Source organism: Rana temporaria, chromosome 2, assembly GCF_905171775.1.
Source record: "Rana temporaria chromosome 2, aRanTem1.1, whole genome shotgun sequence".
NCBI classification, from domain to species: Eukaryota; Metazoa; Chordata; class Amphibia; order Anura; family Ranidae; genus Rana; species Rana temporaria.
This window is the reverse complement of record NC_053490.1, coordinates 414,331,218-414,353,063: the sequence shown is the minus strand read 5'-3', so window position 1 is coordinate 414,353,063 and position 21,846 is coordinate 414,331,218. Positions and strand designations below refer to the sequence as shown.

The 21,846-nt window shown below is 44.8% G+C and overlaps 1 protein-coding gene across 3 annotated transcripts in view; it reads left to right on the top strand.

Annotated features, from left to right (window-relative positions):
• The window catches only part of ASMT (acetylserotonin O-methyltransferase), a 165,761-nt gene that overhangs the window by 64,981 nt on the left and 78,934 nt on the right, over nucleotides 1-21,846 (top strand). For 2 of the 3 annotated variants that reach the window (XM_040338186.1, XM_040338183.1), the window contains 2 exons: nucleotides 7,736-7,854; nucleotides 13,379-13,519. The exons of the other annotated variant lie outside the window; for it this stretch is intronic. In XM_040338186.1, the coding sequence (XP_040194120.1) occupies nucleotides 7,736-7,854; nucleotides 13,379-13,519 (260 nt within the window). The remainder of the gene's footprint in view (nucleotides 1-7,735; nucleotides 7,855-13,378; nucleotides 13,520-21,846) is intronic. 3 annotated transcript variants of the gene reach the window in all.

Sequence of the window (21,846 nt, the reverse complement as noted above, 5' to 3'; positions counted from 1 at the left end):
TGGTCTTTTTTGATTATTACAAAATATAATATTTTTTTTATTTTTTTTGGTCTTTTTTGATTATTAGAAAATATATTTTTTTTTTTTTTTTTTTTTAAATTCAAGGAAAAAAGAAAATACACCAAAAATTAAACCCTCCCCAAAACATTAATAAAATTTTTTAGCTGCCGTTCCAGCGTCTTGGCTTTGTGGCGTATTTCACGGCAGGCCAGACGTATGTCCTCAACTTGGGCCCTGCAGGTGAGAACCTCGCCGATGAGGAGCTGGGCACTATACGTGTCCAGTCCCTGACCAGCCCGATTTCCTCCTGAAATGTGGAACCAAAACATGTGTTAAAAGATTGTATGCCTATATCTATATTCACAGAAAATGTGGTAGATGTTACTTTACCGGATGTTGAGGCAGGTTCCTCTTCCTCTACATCCCTCGGGGGTGTGGCTTGATTGGCTTGTGCCTCCTGCCTTTGTGCTTCATTGTGCCCTACAAGATTGAAGAAAGGGAAAACATGAGGTTCAACCATTAAGAGCGGCCTGAAATGACACCCAAAAATTAAAAAATGCTAAACAAAAGGTCACTATTGTTGATTTTTAAACAATTATCAATAAAATAGACCAATATTTAATCCATTCACAAAGTAATCTCAAATCAGTTAACACAATTTTTACGTTTAGATATGTAAGCTAAACAAGTCTCCCCTGGATCTGCTCACCCCTGTGTGTGACCCAACATAGGTTGTGATTGTGACAAACAATTGTGCTACTGAGTACACATGTTCAATAAAAAAAGGAGTAGCAAACGCTCCTTTTTGTGAATCTCAAGGTATTTACGTTTCTTCTAAAATAAGCTGAAACACATTTCCATCTAGTCCAGAATTGAATACACCTTTTTTTTAAGCCCCAAAAATGTCACAACTTTCATATTTGTGTCGACTAATTGGTCATAGGAGTCGTCGTTCATTCGCCCACAATTCCTCAATTTACGATTTTTGATCAGATACAGTGCTTCAACTCCCCTTTGCACATGCCAACTAGGCATGATGCCATTTCTCGTTAATATGGTCTTGGATTATTGAAAGTCACCGAATGAACGACGACTACGACGACTGCATCATGCGTCCACATTCATAATATTCATTTTATGGTCAACCTGGCACAAAAAAAAAAGGGCACAAAGAACACACAAAAATAATTAAATACACATGGAAAAAACTTACTTCTTCTTCGAATCACCTTATTAATTCGGTAAAGTTGGTGGGGTTCCCTTTTTTTCAAATCCGACCACCTTTTGCGCAGGTGCTCTCTGCTCCTGGTTTTACCAAACTTCCGCTGGAGCCTACGGATGACCTTCTCCATAATTTGTGCTTTTACTTTATTGGGATGCATGTAGGGGCCATGCTTGGCATCATAGTCCTCCCTCCTCAATATGGTGACCATCTCCACCATTTCATTAAATGACATGTTGGAGGCTCTGCAGCGGAATCTGCGGCGTGGTTGGGCCTGGCCTGCCTCCTGGCTTGAGCTGGAATACACCTCCATGTTGTCCATCTTTTCTCCCTCACCAAACGACAGAGAAGGGGCGTGGAAAGGACGATACCGAACGTCAGGGGCGGGGTGTCGTGCGGAGCGTCACGCGTGCGTAGTGTAAAAGGGATGGGACGTGTTTGGAAACGGCCTGCATAGTCTGTGGAAGAAGTCGTAATTCCCGATCTTTCCTAATAACGACGAGACGTAAGTTTTTAATTCCGACTTTATTATAGTGAATAGGGAATGAGTTTGTGGGCTAGTTAGGGGAAGTAAGCTAGTGCCTTTAATTACATTATGTTTTGGCTTCTGTTTCATGTGCAGAAAGAATGGATGCCTTCAAGGATGCGGACTTCCTCACAGACTTCATCCAAAAATGGAAAGAACATCCAGTTCTGTGGCAAACCAAAAGCACACTAAATAAAAACAAAGATGCCAGGGAGAAAGCTAGACAGAGCATGCTTGTTTTTGTGAAAACAAGGGTCCCCAACGCCACAACAGCCACTGTGAAAAATAAAATCAATTCCATCAGGGGCACCTACAGGGCCCAACGGGTCCAAGTCCTGGCCTCAATGAGGTCTGGGGCTGCAGCTGACTCCATCTACAAACCAACCCTGTGGTACTACAGTCAGCTGCAGTTCCTGGACGACCACATAGAGACCAGGCCATCCCTGTCTACCCTTCCCCCAAGAGGTAGCTCCCAGCTTCCCAGCAGCCAATCCTCCAGTCTTCCCTGCAGACAAGAGCAGACAAGCTCGGAGGAAGAGGAAGAGTTCCTGGAGGACCCCAATTGTGAGCCGTGGAGAATGGTATGTGTTTTTTGTTTGAATTTAGTTAGTATATGACAAGTATAGTAATAATGGTAAATGTATGTTACTATTGTTCTAAATTCTATGTGAATCTCGTAAAGTTTAGGGATAGGATCAATAGTCAGTAGTGGGAAAACATGATGGGGTCAAAATGGGCAAATTAATAATGTTGATGAAGGAGTGGGTGGCATTTTCAGATAGGCCAGTAGGGGGGGAGTAACGCAATACACCTGCAAGGGGTCCCAGATGGAAGACACCCTTTTTGAGTACTATCTAGTTGACACTAAATTGATTAACCTAATTTTTGGGTAAAAGGCCACTTATTTACTAAATTAGGCATGCAACAACCCACATAATTCCAGGGGGACCATGTCTGAAGGTGTTTAAGGGGCCACATAATTAAGGATGGCGACCCTGTGTGTAATATATATTGACATTCAATTTGCATCACTCATGATTGTAAAAATGTGTGTGATTAATGACAAACACAAATAACATATGTTCCTTTTTTTCATACACAGGCAGACCCAAGCCAGGAACAGCCAGGGCACACAGGGAGCCAGGAACAGCCAGGGCCCACAGTGAGCCAGGAAGAGACAGGGCCCACAGGGAGCCAGGAGGAGCCAGGGCCAACTGCAAGGCAGGAGGTGGCAGAGCCCACTGGGAGCCAGGAGGTGGCAGGCCCCAGTGGGACCCAGGAGGCACGCCGGCGGGATACCATCTCCCGGATCCCTCCATTCCGCAATCCCAATAAACGGCTCAGGAGTATGCGACAGATGGAGGAGGAGACCCAGGGCCTGCTTCGCCAAGCTACTGCAGCCATCCGAGAGCCACCCAGTGAAGTTGAGGGGTTCGCAGCGCTCATTGCAGCCAAGCTGTACAATCTGGAGCAGAGCCAGCGTGTGCGCTGCGAACTCCTCATGTTCGAAGCCATAACCATGGCATCCCTGGGGCAGCTCGATGACGACACCCACATTGTGCGGATTGCTCCTCCTGTCCTTGCTGCTCCTCCTGCTCCTGCTCCTGCTCCTGCTCCTGCTCCTGCTCCTGCTCCTGCTCCTGCACCTGCTCCTGCTCCTGCTTCTCCACCTCATGAGGCTGCTATGGCTCCTGCCACCTCATCTCCTCCAGGAACCCAGCCCCCAAGGACTCGGGCTTCCGGGAAGGCTGCAGGGAAGACTGCAGGGAAGGCTGCTGGGAAGAAAAGGGCGAAGAAATAATACGGTGCCCCTGATGGAATTTTTATGTGGACTCACAGGCTGTATTTGTGGCTTCGGGGACCCTTGTTTTCAGAAAAAAACAAGCATGCTCTAAAGTGCTGCCTACCCTGGCATCTTTGTTTTTATTATGTTGTGTTTTTGGTTTGCCACTTTTTTTTTTTCTAAATTTTTATGAAGACTAAAATAAAAATTTAATTTTCAGCCAAATTTAAACATGTTTCTTTATTGTAGATTTGAGAGATCAGTATTGAGTGGGCAGACCCATGACAAAAAAAATAATGAAAACATTAACAAGGTAAAAAAACATGCTTGTGGGTGAGTAAACTAAAAAATTAGGTTGTTGCATACACTTCACACACTCCTAAATAAAAAAATAATAGAGATTACTAATCAAATTGGTGAGAAAAATTTTAAAAAAAAATAAAAGGTGGACCAATATATATATTTAAAATGTTTAAGATGGAAGATACAACTAAATAACAGAACACAAACATAAACATTATCAAACAAGAAAGAAACTAATTAAAAGCTTGTCATAACTATGCAACAAGATCAGCCGCAACAAACGTCCATTTCTGGGTAGCAGTTAAAAGCAGGGGTTAAAGATGCGGTTTATTTTCTTGTCTATAAGCTGAAAAACACCTTAACGAATGTGCTGATTCCATTCTGAACAGTCGTTTTACATGAATGAGCGCTGCCGTCTCCTAACTTGCTTCTGAGCATGCGCGGGCTTAAATCGACGTTTTTACGTACACACGGTCAATGTTTAGAACACAGAAAACGACGTCGGCCAAAAACGACACATAAAATTGAAGCATGCTTCAATTTTTTTCTGTCGTTTTTTAGAAGACATAAAACGACGTTTTTGCCCACACACGGTCAATTAAATTGACGTTTTTGAAAATGACGTTTTTTTCCATCGCAGAAAACGATGGTGTGTACGCGGCATTACACATAAATCTAACATTTTCTTGTACATGTAGGAGTGGTAAGCAGTTTCCATATCTTTTGGCAATTCGGGACTTTTGCACTTTTAGATTTCACACAGTTTACAATTAATAAGATGTGCTTTTCTGTATTTTTCAGTATATTTTTATTATAAAACTCAGCTCCTTGTGGCTCTGAAGGCGAGTGTAAATAATTGTCCTCCTACAAGGTCCTAAAATGTAACAAAACCTCTAAATAATATTGTATTGAGTGTTTTGAAGAGTAGATCTTTTGTAATTAAAGTAAAGAAAAAAGACAAAATGTATTTTTAACAATATGTATGGATATGTATAGTTCCTTAAACGTTCCCAATGATCCATTCCTCCTGGGTGGTTTTCCAATTTAGTTTTTACTATGGATAAAAGATGGAAGTGAAATTTAAATTAAAGTAGTGTAGTATTATTAGAATTCTATGACAATATATGCATTTAATTTAAATTGGCTTTGCATCAGGGTCCTTGATAAGCACACTTCACAAGGGGTGGATGCTGAGCGTGACAAAGATCTCACCTTCTAGGCTGTGAAAGGGCTTAGCCACTTAGGCTCCATGTCCATGCCATAAATCTATAAACAAAGCACAGGTTTGCTCTACAGAAAACTTTTGGCTAGACTACAGTATTCGCATTCAAGTGTTATATTCCTAATAAGAAGTGGTCTTGGTATTTGTAGCCACTGTTGAGGTGTCCAAATCAAGTCTCTCATCTTACCCTAGTTGTTTCTCCCTCCCAGAGCACCTGCTCTGTGTTTAAATTAGAGATTAGAAGGCTGGAAGGCAACCAAGGTAATTATGAGAGGGGGAACTGAGTGTGCCAAGCCATTATTATCAGAACTTAAAGGTTTCTGCTGTGCCTACAGAGGTCAGTGACAACTTGGTTGTAAGCTCTATAGATGAGCCGAACACCCCCCTGTTCGGTTCGCACCAGAACCTGCGAACCCACCAAACGTTCGTGTGAACTTTAGAACCCCATTAAAGTCTATGGGACTCGAATGTTTGACATCTAAAGTGCTAATTTTAAAGGCTAATATGCAAGTTATTGTCCTAAAAAGTGTTTGGGGACCTGGGTCCTGCACCAGGGGACATGTATCAATGCAAAAAAAAGTTTTAAAAACGCCCGCTTTTTTCGGGAGCAGTGATTTTAATAATGCTTCAAGTGAAACAATAAAAGTGAAATATTTTGTACCTAGGGGGGGGGTGTAAAGTAAGCATGTGAAATAGCGCATGTTTCCCGTGCTTAGAACTGTCTCTGCACAAAGTGTAATTTCTGAAGGAAAAAAGTAATTTAAAACTGACTCGCGGCTATAATGAATTGCCGGCTCCCGGCAATTTAGAGAGAATTCATTCCTAAAAAAAAAAAGTGTGGGGTCCCCCCAAATTCACTTACCAGGCCCTTCAGGTCTGGTATGGATATTAAGGGGAACCCCGCCATCAATTTGAAAAAAAAAAATGACCAGGGGTTCCCCCCAAATATCCATTCCAGACCCTTCAGGTCTGGTGTGGATTTTAAGGGGAACTCCATCCCAATTTTTTTTTAAATGGCGTGGAGTTCCCCCAAAAATCCACACCAGACCCCTTATCCGAGCACGCAACCTGGCCGGCCACAGAAAAGGGGGGGACAAGAGAGCGCCCCCCCTCCTGAACCGTACCAGGCCACATGCCCTCAACATGGGGAGGATGTCCCCATGTTGATGGGGACAAGGGCCTCATCCCCACAACCCTTGCCCGGTGGTTGTGGGGGTCTGCGGGCGGGGCCTATCAAAATCTGGAAGACCCCTTTAACAAAGGGGACCCCCAGATCCTGGCCCCCCTATGTGAATTGGTAATGGGGTACATTGTAACCCTACTATTTCACGAAGGAAGTGTAAATAGTTGTAAAAAAAAACTCTAGATCCAGAGTGCAGCATCGCCGGCCGCCTGTCTCCACCGGGTGGGGTGGAGTTCCCCTTAAAATACACACCAGACCTGAAGGGTCTGGAATGGATATTTGGGGGGAACCCCACAAAATTGACGCCGGGGTCCCCCTTAATATCCATACCAGACCTGAAGGGCCTGGTAATTGAATTTGGGGGGACCCCACGCTTTTTTTTATGAATGAATTCTCCCTGAATTGCCGGGAGCCAACAATTCATTATAGCTGGGAGTCAGTTTTAAATTACTTTTTTTCTTTCAGAAATGACACTTTGTGCAGAGACAGTTCTAAGTACGGGAAACATGTGCTATTTCACATGCTTACTTTACACCCCCCTAGGTACGAAATTTTAAGGAATATTTCACTTTAAGCATTATTAAATTCACTGCTCCCGAAAAAACTGCAGTTTTTCAAACTTTTTTTGCATTGATACATGTCCCCTGGGGCAGGACCCAGGTCCCCAAACACTTTTTAGGACAATAACTTGCATATTAGCCTTTTAAATTAGCACTTTAGATTTCGACTCGAAGCTCATCCCTAGTAAGCTCATTTACTACTTGTTAGGAGTATGTTCACTTTAAACTGGCCACATGATTAAAAATGTATAAGCAATGCTCCAGTGAACATTGCCTTTTAAATATATCCAGAGACATAAATATCCAATGTTGTATGGAAATATTTACCCCTAAAAAATTAAACTTAGCCCTGCCCTCTACAGTGCCTACTGAGCTTGCCGGTGGATTAATAATGCCACCTATCTCTTGTCTCTCAAAAGGAGGCTTGAGAACTGGAGGGGGTTGAGGCCAAACTCTACTTTAAAATTTTACTGCCTACCTACTGTACAGTATTTGATGCCCTTATCATTTTGATATGCAGTATTATTGAATAGTGAAAACATGTTTTGTATATGCATGTTTTCATCATACTGAGTCTAGATTGCCCTGGCTTGTGGCAGGTCAACTTTAGTAAAATACTGTATAATGTGCAAAAACAGCCAACGGTTAAAATAAAAATGCATCTCCTATTAAAATGTCTTTATGGCTACATGTTTTGTAGTATCAACATATAGTTTCAATATGTCTTACTCAATAAAAAAATTGAAAGGACGTTGATGATATATATGCAAAGTGCAGTAATCAATACAACTACAGCAACTAATTAGAAATGTTCTTTTGGTGACCTGGCTACCATTAGCCCTATTTTTTGAGTCACTATACTTTACATGCTTTTGACAGCAACTATCTGCACCTTTTCTGTGGTAAAAATGTATGCTTTAATTTTATATCAATTAGGTCAGAAGAGGAGGTGCTGGCTTTCATGTATTATATGGACTGCATATGGAATATGTATGGAAAGGAAGTGATCCAGGCGTTTGACCTTTCTGAGTTCCACACCATCTATGATCTTGGAGGTAACATTAAGATTCTGATTTATAGTGGCTGAGATAGAGATTTTGCAAACCAAAAAAGTCTGAGACAAATCTACCAAATGTAGGTTGCAAGACACATCACAGCAGTCAGCCCTGAAATTTTCTTCTTTCTTCATTAAACTGAAGATTATTTTAACTACTTGAATATCAGCCTGTATTACTCTTTCATTACAAGGCCATCTGCGTTACATCAGAGGGGGGCAGGGTCACCCGCACATCACTGGGAAAGCCTGGGTTTTCCCTTGCGTCAGAGGGGGACGGGGTCACGTGACGGGTGGCCCCGCCCTCACCTACATAAGAGCTGTCACTGGCTGAAGCTGCATCATTCCCGGGGTTACAGGTGATGCGCTGCGCTGCGGAGTGCGTACATCTCATCTCATCGCTGGATCCTGGTGGACCTGGATGAAGAGGAGATCTCTCATCGCTGGACCCCGGACAGGAGATCACCCATCGCAGGATACCGACAGCGTAGGAGCAGAGACCGAGAGTGGATTACCACCGCTGGAATTTTTTTTTATTGTTAATAAAGGACTTTCCCAACGGTGTCTGTGTTTTTATTTTTTTTACAATTGTTACACTTTCTTTGTGAAATGCTAGGGGTATAATGTACCCCATCATCAATCCTCATAGGGGGGGGCGGGATCTGGGGGTCCCCTTTGTTAAAGGGGTCTTCCAGATTCCGATAAGCCCCCCCGCTCGCAGACCCCCACAACCACCGGGCAAGGGTTGTGGGGATGACGCCCTTGTCCCCATGAACATGGGGACATGGTGCTTTGAGGGGTCACAGACCCCCAAAGCATCCTCCCAATGTTGAGGGCATGTGGCCTGGTACGGTTCAGAAGGTGGGGGCGCTCTCTCGTCCCCCCTCTTTTCCTGCGGCCTGCCAGGTTGCGTGCTCGGATAAAGGCTCTGGTATGGATTTTTGGGGGGGGAATTCCATTTTTTTTTTATTTGGGGTGGAGTTCCTCTTAAAATCCATACCAGACTTGAAGGGTCTGGAATGGATATTTGGGGGGAACCCCATGTATTATTTTTTTTACATTTGACGTGGGGTTCCCCTTAATATCCATACCAGACCTGAAGGGCCTGGTAATTGAATTTGGGAGGACCCCCACGCATTTTTTTTAATGAATGACTTTTCTCTGTATTGCCGGGAGCCGACAATTCATTATAGCCGTAATAAAATAGTTATAAGTTATAAACTTTTTTTCCTTTCAGAAATGACACTTTGTGCAGGGACAGTTCTAAGCACGGGAAACAAGCACTGCTTACAGGCATACTATACACCCCCTAGGTACGAAATTTAAAGGAATTTATTCACTTTTATTGTTTCACTTTAATTATTAAAGTTCGACTCGAACTCAAAGCTCATCCCTAGTCCTCAGGATTGCCCGACCAGGAGGGGAGCAAGCCAGGGTCTTCTAATACAGGAAAGAAGAAGGCAATAGTCTATAACGAGTGTTTGCAGGTTGGGGTAAAGTGGAAGAGTAGTCAATTAACAAGCCAAAGTTTGGTAATAAAGTGGTACCAAAGACATTGACAGCAGCAGGAGCACAAGGAGCACAAGGAGCAAGATATTGGCTGGAAAAAAGCACAATAATTTGGAAGTGCAGAGAGATAGTTTAAATAGGAAGTTTTTAGGAGGAGCAAGGAGTTTAAGATTCACCAGCAACAAGATTTGAAGTATGGTTGTCCAAGGGATCGAGCAGGGAGCTGACCAGAATTTCAAGTGGCACAGTGAGAAGAGCCACAGCCAACAGAGGTACTGGGTTCAGATCTGGATCCTGACAGGAGGATACTTGTCAGGACCATTAAGGTAAGTACTCACCGAGGCCGAGATGCTGAGGGCGGCTCACCTTTGCGACCCTGTGCAGACCACTCCATGGAGTTAGAACAGAGGAGGGACGGCACAAGGAGGCACCGGTGCCGGGAACTGGTAGGCAGACTTGGTGCAGCTGACGAAAACAGGGCAGGTGCAGAGGACTGGAGACAGTCGTTGATCAGGCAGGAACAGGCAGGTAAGTCCAGAAGGGACCAACAGGAAACAAGGCAAATCCGGGTCACAGGCCGTGGGTCAGGAGTTGGAGAGATCAGAGGAAGTCCATGAGAGCAAGCCAAGGTCAAGGGGCAGGAGACAACAGCAAATCCGATAAGCAGGCAGGGGTCAAGTGTAGGAGACGGCAGAGAATAGTCAAGGTCCAATCCGGGTCAAACAGGTCAGGGTATTCAGGTTTCAAGGTTCTCTCACAGGGTAAAGCTGACAACGAACCAGCAATTAGCAAAGGGGAAGGGGCTGGCTTAAATAGGCCGCACTGGCCACTGATTGGTCCACAGAAGTACAGGTTCAGAACCAGGCTCCATCGGACAGCACACAGAATAGCACTGAGCAGTGGCTCAGAGACAAAGAGCCGGACCTGAAAATGGAGAGGTCCCAGGTTCGATTCTACCCAGAACCAACTGGAGAATGTGACCGTGAAAGGTCTGTGCCCTGACAGTGCCCCCCCCTAGGGGCGGACTCCGGACGCCCAAACTTTACATTAGTTCCGGATGCTCCTGATGGAAGCTCGGATAGAACAGGGAGCATGTAGATCTTTACTTTTTCTTTTTGGGCTTAGTTGATCCTGAAGTTCTGGTAGGGGGTGCCCTCCTCGCTTGTAAAGCTCGTTCAAATATCTCCAGATCCCGTTTACAAACCATGGTACCATTTGAGGCATATGTGCAGTCTGGAGGGAGAACTTCACTTGGGGAGATATGATCTGGAATTTCAACTGGGGACACAGGAACTGAAGACACTGGAACTGGGGACACAGGAACCGAAGACACTGGAACTGGGGACACAGGAACCGAAGACACTGGAACTGGGGACACAGGAACTGAAGACACTGGAACTGGGGACACAGGAACCGAAGACACTGGAACTGGGGACACAGGAACTGAAGACACTGGAACTGGGGACACAGGAACCGAAGACACTGGAACTGGGGACACAGGAACCGAAGACACTGGAACCGAAGACACTGGAACTGGGGACACAGGAACTGAAGACACTGGAAAGGTAAGTACAGGTTCTGAGGCATAGAAAAAACTCCCAATAGTACCCAGCTGAAGAAGCTTTGGCCGAGGTGGGCGAATTGGGCAGAGCGATATAAGGTGCCCGCTAGCACCACAATAAAAGCAAAGTCCATAGCCTCTCCTCCGCTCTCTTTCTACCTCAGATAGGCTGGACCGGATGGCCCCGATCTGCATGGGTTCTTCCTCCTCCAAGGTAGGCGTGTGTGCATCCACAGAAATGTCAAGACCTTGTGATGGGGAAACTTCCAGGCTGGGCACATACGGAGTCTCATAATTTGGCACACACTGGGCTGGCTGGAGGTCATAACCGTACTGGGGCTTCCTATCCTTGGGTACCCGTAGGCCCCGTGAACTAAGAGCAGACCTGGGAGTGCTGGTCCTCTTGGAAGCAGGGATATATGAGTCCAGAGCAGACATGAACGTCTCCCAGCTGTCCAAGACTGGACTTTTTTCCTGCAGCAGCAGGTGAGCCCACGATTTGACCTGCCCTGTTAGCAAGTTGACGGAGGCTCTAACCTTAATATAGTCCGTGGCATAGGTCCTAGGTTTAAGGGTGAACAATAGCTCACAGTCGGTTTTAAAGCACAAGAAGGATGCACGGCTACCATCAAATTTTTCTGGCATGACAACAAAAGGTTCATAACATGCTGGTTCCGGGGCTGGGCGTGTTGTCCCTTTAAATTTTTGGACTTCTTATTGTAGTTCCTGAATAGTATGGTTCAGGCTGGAGACTTGCAGAGCCAGGGAGGTGAGCATCTTGTACAAGTCTGCGGACTCCATATTATTAGTTAGTCCATTATATAAGGGTTTACCTTCTTGCAATTTTTGAACGGCAACCGTCAAAACAGACACCTGTTGACACAGGTTTTCAAGGGGTGAGCATGCCCTGTCGGCCTCAGACATAATGGCTGGTTCGTACTGTCAGGACCATTAAGGTAAGTACTCACCGAGGCCGAGATGCTGAGGGCGGCTCACCTTTGCGACCCTGTGCAGACCACTCCCTGGAGTTAGAACAGAGGAGGGACGGCACAAGGAGGCACCGGTGCCGGGAACTGGTAGGCAGACTTGGTGCAGCTGACGAAAACAGGGCAGGTGCAGAGGACTGGAGACAGTCGTTGATCAGGCAGGAACAGGCAGGTAAGTCCAGAAGGGACCAACAGGAAACAAGGCAAATCCGGGTCACAGGCCGTGGGTCAGGAGTTGGAGAGATCAGAGGAAGTCCGTGAGAGCAAGCCAAGGTCAAGGGGCAGGAGACAACAGCAAATCCGATAAGCAGGCAGGGGTCAAGTGTAGGAGACGGCAGAGAATAGTCAAGGTCCAATCCGGGTCAAACAGGTCAGGGTATTCAGGTTTCAAGGTTCTCTCACAGGGTAAAGCTGACAACGAACCAGCAATTAGCAAAGGGGAAGGGGCTGGCTTAAATAGGCCGCACTGGCCACTGATTGGTCCACAGAAGTACAGGTTCAGAACCAGGCTCCATCGGACAGCACACAGAATAGCACTGAGCAGTGGCTCAGAGACAAAGAGCCGGACCTGAAAATGGAGAGGTCCCAGGTTCGATTCTACCCAGAACCAACTGGAGAATGTGACCGTGAAAGGTCTGTGCCCTGACAATACTAGAGGTGAAGGGTTAACATACAGCTCACATCCTGTGATGCGGATCAGATGTAAAGGAGAGGAGAGAGGATTAAAAAATGATCCTGAGATCGCTGCCCCTCACCAAGAATCTGCTGCTGCCTGTGATCTGTAACTAATGAATGATTCGTTCATTATTTCCTCCTTCTTCCCCCTTCTTCAGTTGGGAGTGAAAGGAGCGGACTCTACCATGTAAACAGTAGTACTGTTTAAATTTGTGTTTGCTCATCATAGTGATTAAAAGGTACAGAGCTGCTCAGATCAGCTCTGTAAAGTGGCTCAGATAATGGGTACCCTGGCTGCCCAAAGGTGATTTTCAATTGTCTGTTAATAAGTGGCACTGCAGAAATAAATATCCACAACTCACTATTTATAAACATAAGATTATAGTGAACTTAACTTCTGACAAGTTCTCTGGGATGGGAGATAAAAGCAGCCTGGAATGTGTGTCATGGGAGGTTTCTATAAATAGATTAGCAGAGAGCTTGTCTTATAAAAGCACAGCTCAGAAAGCATTTTCCTTTTTCTGTCAATGTGGAGTGTGTGTGTGTGTGTGTGGGGGGGGGGGTCTAGTGTGTCTGTTGAATGTGATAAACATGTCAAACGTATGTAGGGAGATTTGTTTTTCATCTCTGTGTATCATCTGATCCTGTTCAATTCATCTGGGTATATGTGATGGTTTACAATGCAAGAAAAGACAAACATGTTTTCATTCATTTTGCTTACTAAATAATCTACTTCACACTGAATATATATCCTTTTCTTTTAACTCTCATTTAACACAAATTTTGTTTAACAGGATGTACAGGAGCTTTTGCAAGAATATTTCTATCCACAAATCAAGGGGCTACAGTTACTATAATGGACCTACCAATGGTGGTACAAACAGCTAAGAAATATTTTGTACCCGATAATGATCCACATATTTCGTTTCATGAAGGTATATTTTATTTTATCCTCTAATATGATATACAAATGATAACAGAACAAAACATATATATATACTGTATTTGATGAAAGTATAAACATTTTTTGCACAATGTAGATTTTCAGGTTAGTGTTGTTTTCATTGTTGGTTATTCTATTAGCATCACAATAATAATCTTCAGTAACGTTCATGTTCAGAATGAATTAGCAAGGTTATTGTTCAATCTTCATAATTTTAATCTAGCTACAAATATAAACCAATTCAGTAAACTGTTTTGCCCTGATTAGGTGATCCAAAAATGTCAACTTCATTTGAAGTAATAAAAATATATTTTGGGATAAGTTCCTTGTCTTTGAATGATAATTCACAGAAAAAAAACATATTGCCCAATCTTTCTGAGAATATATTTTTCTGAGTTAAAAGCATGTTTTGGGAACATAAAAATATACTTAGAAAACAGAACAGAACAGTATGGAAGAGCCCTGGGACCATCATTAAAAAAAAAATACGAGTTTCAAAGTCAGAATTCTGAGTTTCAAAGTCAGAATTCTGAGTTTCAAAGACAGAATTCTGTGTTTCAAAGACAGAATTCTGTGTTTCAAAGACAGAATTCTCTGTTTCAAAGACAGAATTCTGTGTTTCAAAGTCAGAATTCTGAGATTAAAATTCAGAATTCTGAGTTTTCAAAGTCAGAATTCTGAGTTTTAAAGTCAAAATTCTGAGATTAAAAGTCAGAATTCTGAGTTTCAAAGTCAGAATCCTGAGATTCAAAGTCAGAATTCTGAGATAAAATCTCAGAATTCTGAGTTTAAAAACACCCACAGACCATCATTCTGCAGACATACAAGTCTTCTGCTCTGTATATGGATCTGTAAATCTATCTTAGTTACAAGCACACAGTATGGGGAAGCAGGGAGTGCTGGGCTCTCTGGTTCTTCTACTGAATTAATAGTTCCTAAGTAGCTTCCATAGATAACAGAACACAATGGCCAGCACAGCTCTGCACCCCAACTTGTAGGACACATGTCACTATTGCACCTACATGAGGGAATTGTAAATGACTTTGAATCTCAGAATTCTGACTTTGAATCTCAGAATTCTGACTTTGAATCTCAGAATTCTGACTTTGAAACTCAGAATCCTGACTTTTAATCTCAGAATTCTGACTTTTAATAAACTCAGAATTCTGACTTTGAAATTTACAATCTCTGTGTTGCAATGCATCGTGTAATTGCCCACCACTGGAAGTCTTCAAATAATCAAAATTTCTCAGGTCATTGCTACAATGGATGCAATTATGTTGATAAAGAAACCATTTTACTCTATACAAGATTCTAAAACCAGATTTGATTCCAAAAGGGACACATGTTTTTTATACAGTTTGCCTTCTACCGAACTAACTTGATGATTAATTTGAGTCACCTTGCTTGTGACATAACACCTTTTTCCATAAGGGATACTCTTGTATTTTTCTCTTTATTGGTTTCATGGATGACTATGGTGGTGAAAGTTTCTAACCTTTTATATGTTTGCACCGTGAATAATTTAGTTTCAATGTTTTTATTGAATTTTTTACAAAGAAATACAAAATGTAAGTAAAGTCCTTAGTTATTCTAACAATGCATGGGAACCTCCATTACAGCCAAATTACAAACTAGAATCATTATGGAGCGGAGTAAGTAAGACATCATTATCCTCAACAATGACTTCAAAACTCACTTGAAGTTTCACACATGGGCTGGATCTACTACCTTATGACATTTTAGAATTAAATCCTCCAACCATTAAAGGTCAACAAAAGTCATCCATAAAGAATTATTTAGACAAGCAGATATGTTAGACACATCAACTAACCGCTGTATATATAAGCAAATCGGTGTAGACGGCTGTGCGGTAAGATCTCCCCCTCACTCCCTGAGATCGAACCACACTCCATGGAAATGCTCGCTACGCAGCGGTTAGGGAGCAAAGGCAAAAAAAAAAAAAAAAAAAAAATTTAGATGACTCTCACATCGTCATAATAACAAGACAAGGACAGAAAAGTGAAAAGGAGAAGAAAAAAGAAGATAAGAGATAGTAGAGAAAATAGAGGAAGAAAAAGAAAAAGAAAGTGACCCCGTGCTCCAACCCCACCACCCCCAGACCGCCCTACTCAGGCAAGAATCTCGGATCCCCCGTCAGGTATTTCACCCAGGGGTCCCAAACTTTGTCAAACATTTGCATTTTATCCTGCAATAGTGCAGACATACGTTCGTTTAGCATAATCCAAGAAAGCTTGTTCTTAAGATGCGCGAATGGTAAAGCCGCCCTCTTCCAGGATTTTGCAATAATAATCCTGGCTGAAATAAATATAAATGAGATAAGACGCCTCTGAGGTTTTGATGCCGTCTCTATCACACTACCCAGCAGGGCCTGTCTCGGGGACTTCACTAAATTGACCTGGGTAAGAGAGTAAATGAAGTTGTATACTCTGATCCAATAACGCCGTACCTTGGGGCACTGCCACCACACATGGTACATGGCTCCCTGCTGACCACATCCGCGAAAACACAGAGGGGACGCAGCCGCTACAAATGATGCCAGCCTGGTTGGAACCATATACCATCGCAGGAGCACTTTATAGTTCGCTTCAATAATTGATGTATTAATTATGGACTTTGAGGCCCTTTGAGTTATAGCGTACCAATCACCCAGTTCAATTGTCTCCCGAAGGTCTTCCTCCCATTTTACCATATAAGCCAATTTGACGGCAGAGTTAGTCAAGATAGTATATATTTCAGAGATATGCCCTCGGATTTTGTCGAAGCTCTGACACAGGTGCTCCATCGAGGACCTAGTTGTAATGTCAGAATCTCGCGACAAAGTCCCCAAGAAGTGCAGGATCTGAGCCCCTCGGAAAAACTCAGAGGGCGGCATTTGGTACTTCTCAATTAGTGCCTGTCTCGTCAATATACCCTTATGGTTACACAGATCAGCTATCCGTAGTAGCCCTTTGTTGGTCCACCAAAGAAACGTTCTGGGGGTGAGGCCCGGGGTGAAATCCGAATTTCCAAGAATCGGGGCCAATGGAGTATGTTGGGAAGAAAACTTGTACGTCTTCCTCAACCTATCCCAAATACCCAGGGACGAGGACAATGCCGGACACAGGATTGGGGGCCGGTCCCCAGGCGACAACCATAAAAGGTGCGACATCGGCCTTCCCGTGCATGCAAATTCCTCCATCTTCATCCAAATCGGATGGGGCTTGGCAGAATGAAACCTGGCAAGTTGAGCCAGTTGAGCTGCGTAATAATATTTTTGCAGATCTGGGGCCCCCAGTCCACCCCTCCTTTTAGGGGTAAATAGTGTGCGCTTATTCACCCTGGGCCTCTTATCCCCCCAGATAAAAGACAAAAAATTTTTCTGGAATGCTAACAAGTCTGAACGGACAATCGAGATAGGCAACGTTCGAAACAAATACAATACCCTCGGGAGTACATTCATCTTAACGGAGTGTAGTCTGCCAAACCACGAGGGGGGACGAAGCGTCCACCTGGCCAAGTCAGCCGTCAGACGTTGAAATGATGTTGGGTAATTTTTTGAGTACAAAGTGCGTAATGTCGGGGTGAGATTTATTCCTAGATAAGGGAGTGACTCTGCGTGCCAAACAAATTTAAAGGAGCGCTTGAGTGTCAATAGCGTATTATCTGATAGCGAGATGTTCATAGCCTGGGACTTATCATGATTTATACTAAGACCTGAAATCGCCGTAAATAGTTTAAGTATAGTGTATAGGTTAGGAAGGGTGGTGATCGGCGTCGAGACCATCATCAAGATATCATCCGCAAAGAGGATACATTTATGCTCGTGGTTGCCGCAAGTAATGCCCCGTACGTCAGTTGAATTACGTATTTTTATAGCGAGCGGCTTTAGAGCCAAAACGAAAAGTAACGGGGACAAGGGGCACCCCTGACGAGTCCCTCTACGAATAGGGAAAGGGCCAGATGAGTATCCCTTCACCATCAGTGAAGCAGAAGGGGACTCATAGAGAACCCGTAATATGGACAGAAAATTTGACCCAAACCCCAGCTTATTCAGGACATAGAAGAGGTATTCCCACGATAGGGAATCAAAGGCTTTGTGCATGTCCAAAGACAACAACATCCCCCTCCTAGGTCCCCCATTATCCCAGTCCGAATGTATCGCAGAAATAGCGTCTATGACTCTCCTAGTCTGATCCGAAGCTTGTCGTCCGGGGACAAACCCTGCCTGATCTGGGTGAACATACTGCGCGAGAAACGAATTAAGTCTGGCTGCCAGGACTTTAGTCATGATTTTGAGGTCGGTATTTATCAACGATATGGGGCGGTAATTTGCACAAAGCCCGTGATCTTTCCCCGGTTTTGGGATAACATGGACATAGGCCCTGTTCTCCTGAGCCGGGAGACCAATGCCCCTCCGAATTGCATTAAAAAACGCGCAAAGGTGTGGGGTTAAGATCTCCTGGTATTTATGGTAATATTGTCCAGGGAACCCATCCGGGCCTGGAGCTTTAGAGGGATTCAAACCTTTTATAGCCTGTCTAACCTCTGCCTCTGTAAATTCCATGTCCATGAGATCCGAATGATCCTTAGTCAGCATGGGCAGGGGTAAGTCTCTAAAGAAGTCGTCCATTTTAGTCTTGCTACACTGTTCAGGGCTGTCGTATAATTTGGAGTAAAATTTGGTAAACTCGCTTACAATAGATTCCGGGTTCTGGGTCAACCGCCCATCGTTTAATCTAAGTTTAGGTAGGGCAGGTGCACTAGGGCGAGGGGTTAATTTTCTTGCTAAAAGAGTGGTAGGCTTGTCCCCCAACGTATAGTATCTATGTCGTGACCATCGTAGTCGCTTTTCAGCTTGTGTGGTGAGGCTTAAGTTCAATGACAGCCTGGCCGTGTCAATTTTGTGCCTAATGTCAATCAGCGGCGATGCCCTTTGCTCCGCTAGGAGAGTGGTCAAATCAGTTTCCAGTTGTGTGATTGTGTGTTCGCGGTTGCGCTTCAAAGTTGCGGCTACCTGTATGAGTTTCCCGCGGACGGTGGCCTTATGCGCTGCCCAATTGATAATAGGGGACGTGGCCGATGGCGAATTTTCGCGAAAAAACATGCGCAACTCCTTTTCTATCCCTGTCAGAATAGTTGGGTCGTTTAACAAAGACACATTTAGCCTCCACGGGGATGGACATGGTTTCTTCCAAAGATCCGAAAGGGACAATCGCACCGGCGCATGATCTGACCATGGAGTAACCATAATTTTAACCGAGGTCACGAAAGGGATCAGTGAGGAAGTTATAAAAACATGATCTATCCGGGAGTAGGTTTTATGTACATGTGAATAATGGGTGTAATCGCGCACAGAGGGATTATCCTCGCGCCAGGCGTCAATTAGATCATTGCTATGTAACAGTCGGGCAAATTTACTACTATTTTTAGGTGTATATTTAAATAGGGACTTTCTGGGAGATGATTTATCTAGCGTTTGGTCTAGAGGCAAGTTGCTGTCCCCACCCATAATTACTTGACCCTGTGCCTTTGGGAGAAGTATCGCCAACATATCGCGAAAAAATTCTAGCTGTCCCGAGTTGGGAGTATAGTAGGAGATTATGGAGGTCAGTTGGTCATTAATTCGTCCCACTGTCATCAGGTATCTACCCTCTTTATCTTTAACTACCGTGATGGGAGTAAAGGGGACCTTACGTGAAAAGCAGATAGCTACTCCCCGTTTCTTTTCCGTAGCAGAAGAGAGGTAGAACTGGGGGTATTGGGCACTGAGATATCTCGGAGTCGAGGTCCTGGAGAAGTGGGTCTCCTGCAACAGCAGTATATCCACCTTCTGTTTATAATAGTAGTGAAACGCCTTAGCTCGCTTAGGGGGAGAATTAAAACCCTGTACATTGTGTGTTATTATGGAGTATTTTGTGGAAAAATCAGTCGTCATCGCGGTTTGGCAGAGCACACTCACCTTGGCTTTGATGCAGAGCTCCCCAGCTCCGGTAGAGGAAGGGCAAGGTCACTCCAGGAGTCCATAGGATCAAGGCAGGGTCAGAGCACGAGGTCAAGAGCAAAGGAAAGAAAAGCAAAAAAGAAAAAGGAAAAATGAGAAGTAATAGACAATAAAAAGGCCAAATGCCTAAACTTGATAACGACATGTTTGCTAAACAAAGTGAACAACGGGACGAATCCCCTCCCGGGCAATGATCCCGGGGAATCAGTCGTGAGGTTGCTCCCATCCTAAGACAGGGGCAAGGTCACTCGAGTGGCTCACGGGTCCACCCCGACTCAAACCGTGCTCGCTTTGAGTCCAGAGGAGGCCTGACAAGCATAGTAACATCCCCATTAGTGAGAAAATTCACCGAGGGTTAGCCCGCGCCGCCGCCGCCCCCCGGTATCCCGGGGGGGTCGTCGGCAAGCCGGGCCACCCCATCACAGCAGGTAACAGTACAGCTGACCCGGTAACTATAGAACAGTAGGCACAAAACAGGAATACTGACCAAAACAAATAAAATCAAAAAAAGATAGATATATCGGCTAAGCCGAACCTTGGCAAATTAACAATAACCGAAACAGTCGGGGCCCTCCACCCCTCCACCCCCCCCAGTGCGGGCCTCTGTGCGACCCCTCTAGAGACAAGTCCCATTGTCAGAACTCAAGGGGGGGAGGAAAACCAGAATGGGAGAGCAATCCCCTTCCAAAAAAAAAAAAATAACAAAAATAACAAAAAGGGAAGGGGGGCTGTGACTGTTCAAGTAGGTGGCGATGTGGCCTTCTTTCTCCGACCAGAGTGTTGAGTATGCCAGATCGGGGACAAGGGGCGGTCCATCTGATCCGAAGAAGAAGGGGCAGGCTGGTCTCTCGAGATGATGCCCAACTCCCGCAGCAGACCCTCTCCATCATGGAAGGTCGTGAAGGAGTATGGCTTGCCCTTATAGGAAAAGGACAGCCGAAACGGAAAAGACCATCGGTATTTTATCTGGCGGTTCAACAACTGTTGCAAAAGGGGCTTCATATTACGGCGTTTTTGCACTGTGGAGGGGGCCAGATCAGCAAACAACTGGATAGGAGTCCCAAACAGCAGCAAATCCTGGCGATTCCTGGACGCCGTCATCATTTTTTCTTTTATCTTATAATAATGCGGTTTCATTATTATGTCACGTGGAAGCCCATCCGACCTAGGGGCCGTCAGGGCCCTATGGACTCTGTCAATCTCCAGCTGATGGGGTGAAACGTCCGGAATGAGTTCCCTCATGAGGGCCTGCATAGCGTCCTCCAGATCCGTGTGACTCTCCGGTAGGCCACGTACCCGCACATTATAGCGGCGAGAACGGTTTTCCAGGTCTTCAATCTTTAAGTGGGCCTCATTTAGTCGCTCCTGAAGTTCAGTAACCATCCTGGTATTTTGATTAATCCTGGCTACAGATCCCTCCACCTTATTCTCTATAGTGTCCAGCCTGAGCCCAAAACTTTGTATGTCCTGCTTAATGTCCGTGGTTATAATCAAGCATGCTTTAGAAAGTTCCTGCTGTAGCATTGAGGAGAAACGGGCCAGCAGCACCGCATCCCCTGCATAAGGAACAGGTGGAGGCGAGGATTCGCCCTGAGCAGGGCTGGCCTGGTCCGCCCGGCTGAACATGGCATCAGCCAGCTCAGCCATGTTCCTATCCATGGATGAACTAGGGGAGCCAGCGTGCTCTAATGGATCCTGGGGAGACCTAGGGGACGATGACAGGGAGAGGCACTCACCTCGGGGGTCCCCAACCTGATCTCCTGAAGACTGTGAGGAAAAAGGGTCTCGTATGTCCTCCCTGGCAGCCGTTTCTGCAGCCTGTGATGAGCGGGTCTGCTTACTGAGCTGGCCGCGTGTCTCTGGCTTACCCGGCGCCATCTTGGGTGAGGGAGTCTGACCTGGAGGAGGGGGCCGCACCGATCCCTGCTGATTCCGGCGCTTGTATTGCCGCTTTTTCGTTTGCCCCGAGGTCCGATGCAGCATGACAGTCTAGCCGTGACCCGCTGTCGATCGTGGGATGCCTCCCGGTCCTCCTGCGCTAAATATCGCTTTGGTTTTGTCGGCGGTGTGCGGAGCTCGGTCACAGCATGTCTGCTCCGGTCACCGTGCGCATGCGCACTCCACCGTGAATAATTTTGATATATTTGTTTTCTTTGTTAAATGGCAGATATACTGTATACTGATGTTTTGTATTTGTTATACTGCCTTTGTATCCAAAGGATGTCTGCTGTAACATTATGATATGTATTTTTCGGGATGCATTTAATAAAAGTTTGTATCCAAAATATATATGTATATATTTTCTGCTTTGATAT